The following is an 11597-nucleotide window of genomic DNA, read 5'->3' as shown; positions in this document are numbered from 1 at the left end:
CTCCCTCCTTCTCCCCTCTTTCCTCTTGCTAGTTTATAGGAAAGCAACCTATTTACCATATTGGTTTATTTGGTGTGTGTGTGTGTGTGTGTGTGTGTGTGTGTGTGTGTTTGTGTGGAAAACAACTTATCCACAATACTTGTTGATTTTGTGTGTGTGTTGTGTATGTGTGTGTGAGTGTGTGTGTATCATGGTATGTTTGTGAAAGTCAAAGGAAATGTTGATGGGTGTCACTTCACTCCTCCCATCAGGTGGGTTGTGGGTACTGAACTCAGGTCATCAGCCTTGCCACACAAAAGTGGCAGGGGAAGTTTGATTGTATTTCCAATAATGGAGAAGAATATTTAGTCTTTCTCATTTACATGAAGTTAGTTGTCAGTTGAACACAGACACTCTTTGTTAGGCACACATGCTAGTCTGTCACTAAAATGTGAGGCTATTGTCATAAATTGCAGGTAGAGCTTGTCAAATGCCTGTGCTTCATTTACTGAAATGGTCATGTGGTTTCTTTCTTATTCTATGATGAACTAATGTGATGTTTAAAAATTTCTAGGTCTTCAGTTTTGTTGGTGAAGCCTGTAAAAAGGTGACATTTCATGTACCTTCAACACTAGAGGCAGACAAGATCATTGGAAGAGGTGAGAACTTTCTGAACTTTCTTTGGAACAGACGTATAATGTTCTTAGTTTGCCAAGAATGTGGTATCTTCTTTGCACTTTGGAGCTGGTCTACATTGACTTAGAAATAGAGACAATTCAGTATTATTTCAAATATGCATTTTTGCCTTGTAGCTGTTGAATCAGGTGGTCAAATCTGCTGTGAGTTTTCAATCCATGCTTTTGAAGTCATTAATCTTAACAATTTAAAATATAATACTTCTAATGATACTCTGGGGTTTGAGTATTACAGAAGTATAGATGTGTATTGAAGAGAAACACATTAGTATTCTTTTATTTTAAATCTAGATTTTATTTAGTTTGTGTTTGTATGTTTGAACACTTGTGCTATGGTGTGTATTCATTAATGTGTGTGTAAGTGCATGTGAGTGTGTGTGTGAATGCGTGCGTGTGTGTGTGGGTATGTGTGTGTGTGTGTGTGTGTGTGTGTGTGTGTATAGATCAGAAGACAACTTGTGGGATTTTGTTATTTCCTTCAACTCGGTGAGCACTAGGGATCAACCTCATGGTGTCAGGCTTGGTTGCAAGCATCTTTTGTCACTAAGCCATCTTGACTGGCCTGGAGAAGTATTATAACATTATTAAGAAGCAAAACAATGCTTGTTCCTCCATCATAGTCAGCCATTTTAAAATGGAGACCTGAGGACCTGACTGAACTTTTCTTTCTCCAAGCAGCTGGGTAGCTTTGCCCAGATGTGTTTGTATGTGTGTGTGTGTGTGTTAGTGTAGAGAAATTAGAGGAAAACCACCATGATAGTTTTAAAAAGAGAAATACTCGTCCACACACACACACACACACACATACACACACACACACACACACACACACACACGTGTATACATATATATCCTTTCAATAACGTGTGATAAAACTGTCTCAGCTGGTTTCATTTAATTAATCTCACTTTTTCTACTGTGCAAAACAAGAAGAGAAAAAGGTAAGGAAAGAGATGGTGTTCCTTTGGGAAAATAAGCCAGAAGGAATCATTCAGCTAAAAATATAAAGAGGAGAGAAATATATTGTTAGAGTCATTAAAACCTTCACTGTCTTTTGGTGAAACATCAATCATTTTGTTAAGCCCACCCATAACAGATTTGGGCTAAAGCAAAGGTATGCAGGAAGCAAAGGAGCCCTTAGGTGAGGTCATTGTTTGAGCATCATCAGTTTGGTTTCTATAGAAGCAAATGGAGAATCAGATGGGTAACAGTTGACTTTTGAGACTTAAATATCATTACCTTTGATGAGGAGGCAAGTTTTTCAGATAGGGAAGGTGCCACATGGTATTCCTGGAGAGCGTCATGGAAAGTTGTGTTTGTAGAGGTTGAGTGTTCAAAAAGTGCTATGGGAAGACTTCAGAGACCAGTCTTTCTTACTTGGCTGTCAGCTCATATGATCCTTTGTTCTCTGTGCATCTTTGTGTATCTTCTGACTAAAGGCAGGTGCACCTTGAGACACCCTCAGTGTATTGTTGAGGGAAATTTCACTGTGTTTATTCAGGTGCATGTGAGGGTGTGTGTCTCACCTTTGTCATGAGAGTCATATGTCCACCTCTTTAGTGGAAGATCATTTTCATAAGCCTACTAGAAGCATGTTAATTTTTAAAACAACTTGTTCAATACAAATATGCAGTCAGGACAATTTTAATTAAAGTAAAATTACTATTTTTAAGAATAAAAGAGGACTATTAAGGCATTCCAAATGTGAAAAGTGCTTGGTTTTTATGATAGTGTATATTATTTTAACATATATGTTTTCTTTATGTATGTATCTCCACCTTGCAACTGGAAAAATTTTGCTGGCAGTTAGTTTGAAAGAGTGTCTCAGCTCGGCAGATGGCATCACACCAAGTGATCCTGATTTCAGAGTTCTAGATGATGGTACAGTTTATCCGACCAGAGCTCTTGTATTGTCTGATGAGAAAAGATCTTTTACCATTCAGCTTTCTGATTCAAAGATGCAGACACAGAAAGAGATCACTGTAATCCTGGAGCACAAGAAGGTATGCAAATCTCATTGCTCATTCTCAAGCATGGAGGGGTCTTTCCAGTAAAATTCTTTTCTTAAAAATAGCAAAGTGGAGCAACGGAGAAATAGTATTTCACTCCTGCCCTCCCCTCCCCTCCTGTCTCCTCTCCTCCCTTCCCTCTCTCTCCTCTCTTACCCTGTTTTGTTCCTATTATTTTCTTCCTTTCTCCCTCCATTTTCTTGCTTCATTGGTCTTTTGTTTATCAACCTTTCTCTTATATTTTTGGTGTGAGCCTAACCTTTAACAGTTGAGCCATCTCTCTAGCCCTCAATCTTTCTCAACACTAGTCAAATGCTGGCTTTGCTTTCTCTGGTGTTAAATGGAAATGATATCTCCCTTTGGCGAAGCTTTTGTCTGTTCTGATTTCTAGCTAATGACAGTTGTGTTCCTGTTCATCACAGGATTTAGAATTTCGTATTAGTGCAAACAAATACTCATGAGAAACAGCATTGTGAATAAATTCACAAAATTGTGGACGATTTCAATTGGCCTACACATAATCTATGCAAATGAACTAGTGGTAAAGCTAATTAAATGACTGTTTGGCACTTTATGGAATATTTAATAAAATAGTTATTAATAATGACCATGAAATTAAGTGTCTCCCTTTACTGCAACATGAAATAAATTAATCATTTCTACAATATTTGGTGGAACTTTTTGCAGTGATAGAAGTGTTCTAGAATGTTCTATAATCTCTAGTGTCTGGTACACTGATGCAATGTTAATGGCTACTGATGTTTAGCATATAACTAGTGCAATAAAAGAAAAGATGTTTCCATTTAAATTACCTTTAGTTAGCACAAAAGATCATATGCCTAGTGGTAGGCAGTGGCTACTCTATAGGACAGAACATGTATGGAACAGTGAAGGATGCACATTTTCTTCTATGGTTCATATGACTGTGATGTTTCTGATAATTCAGAATGTTTCTTTAAATTCAGGTACTGAAGAAAAGACACACTAAGGAAACTGTCCTCAGGAGAGCCAAGAGAAGATGGGCACCCATTCCATGTTCGATGCAAGAAAATTCCTTGGGGCCCTTCCCATTGTTTCTTCAACAGGTAAGTTTTCTTTCCTTTTGATTGTGGTCCTTCTAAGTGGAGAGTCTGTTTTATTCAGCTTTAATAAATATTTAGGAGTTAAGCAAATAAGACATGACTAAAGCTATTCATGAAATACAAGTGAATAAATAAGAACACGACTGAAGAGCTAACGGTGTAAGACAACATACAGGCTTTGCATGCTTCCATCATGTATTCATTCATTTAGGATATGGCTACTGGAGAGCTATATCTACTAAATGGTGTGGTAGACACTGTGGTATGCACTGGAGATAGAAAAAAATTGAGTTTTGGTCCTTAGTATAGCTACTTCTCACTGAAATTCCAGAAAGTACCAGCTTTAACAAGCTCAGTCATGTCCTGTGAAAGCACACTCCAGAGAAGCATGTCTAGTATGTGAAGACAGCACCAAGATCTCAAGACATATGAAGTCTCGATATGTAGCTTAGGCTGGCCTGAATCACACCATCTTCCTCCCTGAGTTCTGCCTATGTTTGTACTACTTGCTTATCTTGAACACCTTTGTGTAGTCAAAAAGACTTACCTCTATGTTCAAAGTGTGAATATTGCTTCCACTTCTAGAGTACAACTTAAATCTTCATGGATATAGATAATTTTGTTTATATAATGTATTACAACATAATTATTCATACTATTACTTAGATTAGTATATTTTATTATTGCATTATTTTATTGTTCATATTATTTTTGTATACATCCCATCATCTAGACTTCACGTAGCCATACCTAGCTGCAAGTGAGATGGATCTATACCCTTCTTCCTAGCATTTTTCTGTCAGCTGTAAAGAGGATGGCAGGATAGGGTCTGTAAGATGGATTAGTGGTAAAGGTGCTTGCCATCAAGGCTGATGCTTGAGTCATATTCCTGGGATCCACATTGTGAAAGGAGAGAATCGACTCCTCTATGTTATCCCCCGGCTTCCATATGTGTCCAAGGCCTTACTCTTACCAACTCTAACTTATATTGCTCTTTTTTACTGAAGTGTTGGTAAGATGAAACATATACAAAATACATACACACATACATACAGACATAAATGCATACATACATGCATGCATACATACACACATACACACACATACATATGTGATACATACATATAAAACATTAAGTGTATATACCTCTGTGTATTTTTCTTTCAGGTTCAGTCTGATGCAGCTCAGAACTACACAGTCTTCTATTCAATAAGTGGGCGTGGAGCTGATCAAGAACCACTGAATTGGTTTTTCATCGAGAGAGACACTGGGAATCTATACTGTACTCGGCCTGTGGATCGTGAGGAATATGATGTTTTTGATGTAGGTGTTTTATTAATAAATATGGCTCTATATTTGTGAACTGTCTGTCTTCTGAGTCCTTGCCTGCTCTTTTCTTCCTGCATTCTGTTCCTAGAGGGCATCTTAAAGTCTAAGGAGAATAACATTCACTGTGTGTTGAAATGCTTGACAAACCTTTATGTTAGGCAAACCTGAAATGAGGCAAAGAGATTTAATTGTATTTGAACATAAAACTCAGTAAGTTTTAGGAGTTTGGGTTAACTTGCCAGACCCTTCCTCTGGTCACCACACATTTTCAGTTCTTCAGGACAGGCACAGGTAATCATCTTCCACTCCTCCGGCTTGTTGTTTTGTCTTTTTTTTCTGCATATGTTATTCTCTGATCATGTCTGATAACCAGATAAAGGAATAAACATAGGAAGCCAAGTCTACATAAAGGTTAACAGGTCAGCCTTCTGATAGGAATAAATGTAAAGTCAGGGGGACAGTCTTAGAGCGTTTCCGTTATAGAAGAGCATGTGTTCACTGTCATGAGCTACCCATGGGACTTGGCAAGAAGACTCCCCACTGGAAAGAAGTCTGTTTCTAGACGACGAAAGAGATGCTGAAGAACCAACCTGACCTCTGTCTTCATGTGACACTCTTTGCCTTTGGTTAAAAATTGTTCAGCCTGGTGTAATTACACACTGTCTGGCGTTACATTTTCTTTGGTTAATGAGCAGTGAGGATATTAGTTAATGTGTTTTGCAATAACTATTTAAATGAACAGTCTATGAAGCATTCAATAAGAGTTCAAAAACAAGACCGGGAGGTTTTGCTTTATGTATTATGTTGCAGGATTTTTTTTTTTTAACATGGCCATGGGATGACCAGTCTCAGAATGAAACTTACTGATGTCAGAGATACTAAAGACTGTAATCTGAGTCCCAAGAACAATCAAGGCCTCCATTATTGCATATGGAACTTCATTTCTTACTTCTCTACATTTTGACCTGTTCTTTATCTCAAGTAGAGTTATTTTCTCCCAGTACTGAATACCAGTTTTTGTAAGGATCTCAACATGGAACAGTGATGAGGTAGCTTACTACTGAAAAGATTTGCAGGGAAGGTTTCAGGGCATCTCTTCTCTGTGCTGTGATGTTGACTTGGCTGCTGATGTTGCGTTTCTCTCTCCCACAGTTGATTGCCCATGCATCCACTGCAGATGGCTATACAGCAGATTTACCTCTCCCACTGCCCATCAAAATAGAGGATGAAAATGACAATTACCCTCTTTTTACAGAAGCAATTTATAATTTTGAAGTTCCAGAAAGCAGTAGACTTGGTAAGGGTGCTTCTATGTGAAACATGTTTATGTATAATTTTGAGAAACTGGGATTTTTATTGTTTGTGTGTGTGTGTGTGTGTGTGTGTGTGTGTGTGTGTGTGTGTGTAGACTAGAGTACATTTTCCACTGTCAGCTTCAAGTTCTATGACTCTTTTTTTCAGAAACCTATCTCCCCAATTGGGGATTTTATTTTCATGTTTATGTTTATGATCATGGAGTAACACAGATCTGGGATTTAATTATCAGAAGACACTAATCAAGTCCCATCAACTGTAATCAACGAACCTCTTACAAGGAATAGGAATTTCTGACATGTTCAGTATGACACAATTATCCATCATGGGATGTAGCTATTAGTCAGGATTTCTACACTGTTTGTAATATGCATTTTACTTTATCTTCTAATTGTGTGGTTTTACCCTATACTGTTTCTCCAGAGAAGACTCACAGTATATAATGAACAGTAAAAACAAATGTAGTTTAGATATTTCAATGGGACTATGGAGAAGTATTACATTACACAGACTGATACATGATGCAACTCTTAATTTATTTTTAAATTTCTGTATTCTTGAACTACTTCACTACATACAATTTAGAATAAATACTAGAATAATTTGAGTGACACAGGTCACACAGTCTCCATCATAAGTACTCCCATTCAACGTGGAAAGTAAATTATTTTATTTCTGTGTATTGTCATAGCTTCTTTCTGAGGATTACATCATGAAGAATGAACGCACACACACACACACACACACACACACACACACACAAACACACACACACACACACACACACACACACACACACNACACACACACACACACACACACACACACACACACACACACACATCTCACCATAAAGGTGAGATGGGGATCTGGCATAAATATGGCTGGTATGCTTTTCTGTTAAGATTTCTGGTCATTGCTCATATCCCTACTGTACTATACATGCATTTCCATATAATGCATTTTTTTAAATTAAGTCTCTGAGAGGGGTAGTGGCAGTCGCTTTGGGTTCCCTCACTAATCAATATTAGCTTCATGAATCTATGGCCCTATCACATTTTTCTGGTTTCTAAGAGGGGTAGCTGATTTCAGTTCTCCCTTGAGAACCAAGAGAAAATACTTAGATTTTCATTAACCTGGGTTATTTGAATCATGCCTCACCATTAGGTCAGATCTATTAATGTGAGACTCTTGAAGGAAAATCAGTCAAAATAGATGAAATCAGAGAAGACAGAGCAAGAAAGTTCGAAAGAAAAAGACAAAAAGAAGTGTCTTCAAATGAGTGGGAGATGAAAAGAAAGAGGGAACTAAAAAAGATCACCCCGAGGGCATATGATAAAACTCAGCGGATAAAGGAGCCTGCCACTAAGCCTGATAACCTGAGTTGACTCCCAGGATCCATGTGGTAGACAAACAGAACTGATTCCCAAAAAATCATCCTTTAGCTTCTACATATGTGTTTTAACATATTCCCCAATAAATGAATAAACTAAATTTTAAAAATAAATTTGATCACTTACATAAGTTTACTGAGTCTTTATATATTAATTGAAAGTCTAATAAAATTGAATTAATTTAAGAGACATGGTTTATGCCTTTAGTTGGTTTATTATTGCCATATATGTGAATATATATATATATATATATATATATATATATAATTTTAACTTTGTTTTGGAGGTCCTGCTCCATACCACAAGTTGATCTCAAATTACTAATCCTACTGCCTCAACCTTTTTACTGTTGGGAATATAAGCAGAGCCCACACCCTGTTCTGAAATTACTGTTGATTGACATTTAGTTTTTCATAATTTACTATCAAACATTTTAATCTGTGACTCTCAATGCCAGAATGTTTGGAAGTCTTCTTCCTGAGTCGTGTCAAAAGTTGTGTTTATTTGGCAAGAGTCACATTTTAACTTTCGTTCCTATTGTCAATGTGCCAAGTTGAAAAGTATATACACTAAATACATTGTCCTATTCCGGAGGTTTAAATTTGCTTTTTAAACACATAGGTACTGTAGTGGGAACAGTTTGTGCCACCGATAAAGATGAGCCTGACACTATGCACACACGCCTCAAGTACAGCATCTTAGAGCAGATTCCACCATCACCTGGCCTCTTTTCTGTGCACCCTGACACCGGCGTCATCACCACCATCTCTCACTACATGGACAGAGAGGTAATGTCCATACTGCAGAAAGTCACTTCACTGTGGACTTAACCCCCTTTCCTACTTACTATAACTTGCTGTTCTCTTATTTTATTTGAATAAGAATTCCTGAGATGTTTCCTTGTTTTTATACACTTCTATTTCTGTATGAAAGAAACCCTACTTAATTGGAATACAGTTTAATTGGTGCTTATAAGGTAGGGTACCATGTATTTCTTAGGAAAATGGCTGTGTATTCTTTCATATCCTTTAGTGTGTAAGGCTAGTTGGTAGAAAAGGCTCAATCACCATGCCGGACATAAGGTTTAACTTTTTTTGTTCTTATACCAATTCCATTAGTCTAGCTGTGTGCAGTTTTTACAAAGGAAAGTATTAGCTGGGATACAATTAAATTAATTAGTAATAGTATATGGTCATGTGTGTGGTGATTGTATTCAGTTTCTTTATGTGAATATTACTCGGTGTTTAAACTTATTTACTCGATTGATTAGCAAGGTTTAATACATATCCAATCTGTGATAGAGAAATTGACTGATTGGCCAAAGTCAAATTATTTTAAGAAGTCTTCTGTATTTTGTTATTAATTTTTTTGTTTGTTTGGTCAGACTATTAACTATTAACTATTGGTCAGAGTCAAGTATTAACTGAAGAAGATGAGCCACATGTACAAAGTAACTTTATTGGGACACTTCCAATGCACCCAATACAGCTAGAATGATTGCTATGACAAGGACAAATGCTATAAAAAATGTCAGTGGAGTACAACTCCAAAGGAAAGAAGAATGTGGGAATCTAGAGAAAGGAATACAAATTAGTAATAATGTTATAGTTACCATTATTTAGTTTTTTTTGTAGCATTGATAAAACATGGACAGTAATAACAGTATTAGTAGCTTTCCTATTCTTGTAACAAAATACCTGATAAAAATCAGTGTAAGGAATGAAGGGTTTATTTTGGTCCCTGTTCAAGGGTATAGTACATCAGGACAGAGGAAACATGGTGGCAGGCCCTTGAGGCAGGTGGTCACAGTTGTGCTCTCCGGGGAAGAGAGGCAGAAATTCTGCTTGCTTAGCTCCCCTTTGCCTTGTTATAAAAGTTCAGAACCTGGCCTGTAGAGCTGTGCTGCCCACATTTAGGTTGAGTCTTCCATCTCAGTTACAGTAAGCTCCCTTAAAGACCTAAATGATTGTTTCCATGGTGACTTTAAATCTCATCAGGCTGGTAATAGATTGATGGTTCTCATCTTGCTTCTTCAGTTTCCTTTTAGAATAGTTTCTGCTTAGCTGTCTTCTTTCCCTTGTGCCGGAGAAGGCTGCTACTCACGATGTCTCAGCTCTGCTCATCATAACATCTGCATGATTCTAACCACGTACCTGTGGAAGGATGCCTCCCAATTGGTACATTCTAACACGGAGGATAGGTCACATATCTAGGTGTTGCTGGTCCTTGTTTATTAGATCTTCATTAAGCAAATACAATCCTATGCGTGTAGAACAAAACTCGAGTTCACAGCCCTTTTTGCTCTGCTCTGTAACATTGCTGCCCTTAAAGGACTGTGTCATTCTGGACTTCCAATGATGGCTGGTGGCAACCTTGTCTACCTGCCTATATAATTTGTCCGTGCATATCATATTCAACCACATCTTACTTTATTAAGTGGATAATTGGTGATCAAGTCCTACCCAAATCTCATTGCCAGGTACACTTCATCTCCATTCTCCCTTTGCTTTTGTTTATGCTGCTTAGGTTTGAACCTCATGTCTAGTGTAGGGGTTCACTACCTGTTAACCATGACGCCCAGCTTACTCTAGACCAGTGGTTATCAACCTGAGTTGTAACCCCTTTGACGAAACTCTATCTCCAAAAATATTTATATAAGGACTCATAACAGTAGCAAAATTACAGTTATGGAGTAGCAATGGAAATAATTTAATTCTTGGGAGTAAATCATAACATGATGAGCTGTATTAGAAAGTCACAGCATTATGAAGGTTGAGAACCACTGTTCTAGACAACACTTACATTTGCTGAAGAGTAGTGTAAAAGTTAAATGTCATTACTTCATAGACTTCTCTGACTTTCCTGTTTCCTGTTAGGACATGTCTAAATTCTCAGTATGTCTTTTCCAAATTACCTTCCCCTTAGAAAATTTTAAGAGTATATCTAAATATGTAAATTAAATAAAAACAAGCAGAAGAATATGAGAAACAGGTTTCATTTATGAGTCTAAACCAGTGTCTGAGCCAATTAATTGTTTTGCTTTCAGGTTGTGGACAAGTACAAACTGATAATGAAAGTCCAGGACATGAATGGCCAATTTTTTGGACTAATCAGTACATCAACTTGTATCATAACCGTGCAAGATTCCAATGACAATGCGCCCACATTCAGACAAAATACTGTAAGTTTAGAAAACACAAATCTACCTTTGTTTCGGCTATTTCTGTTTATTAATTTGGGCTTTCAAAGGTTTTGGCATACTCTGAAGCATGTGCTCATTTATGAATAAAACTGCAGTTCAAGTATATAATATACACATCTACACATATCCTCTGTTTCCTAATTTTAGTATTCATGTGATCTACCTCTTGTTGGAGCATAATAACATTAGTCTACATTTGTAGAAAATATTCTTTATCTTAAATTTTCATGAAACAAGACTATCTGTGATCATGCTTTTAGGTAATCTATATAAACCTTATGAAAACAGGTTCTTTTGGAAATTAAGAAACATTTTACTTTGTGACGTTTTCTATTACAAGTAAAATTTTAAGTGACTTTCTTTTCTTCCAGTATGAAACTGCTGTGGAGGAAAATACATATAATGTCGAAATCTTGCGCATACCTGTAGATGATAAGGACCTGATTAACAGTGCCAACTGGAAGGCAAATTTCACCATCTTAAAAGGAAATGAAAATGGATGGTTCAAAATCACAACAGACCCAGTGACAAATGAAGGTGTTTTGTGTGTTGTGAAGGTAAATGGATGAGTGAGAACCATATGTCAGTGGTTT

The 11597-nt window shown here is 37.0% G+C and overlaps 1 protein-coding gene across 2 annotated transcripts in view; it reads left to right on the top strand.

Moving 5' to 3' along the window:
• Positions 1–11597, top strand: part of Dsc3 (desmocollin 3) — a 36990-nt gene that overhangs the window by 10099 nt on the left and 15294 nt on the right. For both annotated transcript variants that reach the window (XM_021214776.2, XM_021214777.1), the window contains exons 2-9: positions 554–638; positions 2481–2677; positions 3649–3768; positions 4933–5088; positions 6247–6391; positions 8424–8590; positions 10849–10983; positions 11376–11561. In XM_021214776.2, the coding sequence (XP_021070435.1) occupies positions 554–638; positions 2481–2677; positions 3649–3768; positions 4933–5088; positions 6247–6391; positions 8424–8590; positions 10849–10983; positions 11376–11561 (1191 nt within the window). The remainder of the gene's footprint in view (positions 1–553; positions 639–2480; positions 2678–3648; positions 3769–4932; positions 5089–6246; positions 6392–8423; positions 8591–10848; positions 10984–11375; positions 11562–11597) is intronic.

Source organism: Mus pahari, chromosome 15, assembly GCF_900095145.1.
Source record: "Mus pahari chromosome 15, PAHARI_EIJ_v1.1, whole genome shotgun sequence".
Taxonomy (NCBI): domain Eukaryota; kingdom Metazoa; phylum Chordata; class Mammalia; order Rodentia; family Muridae; genus Mus; species Mus pahari.
Note: the sequence above shows the minus strand (reverse complement) of the source record. Positions and strands in the feature narration are given on the sequence as shown.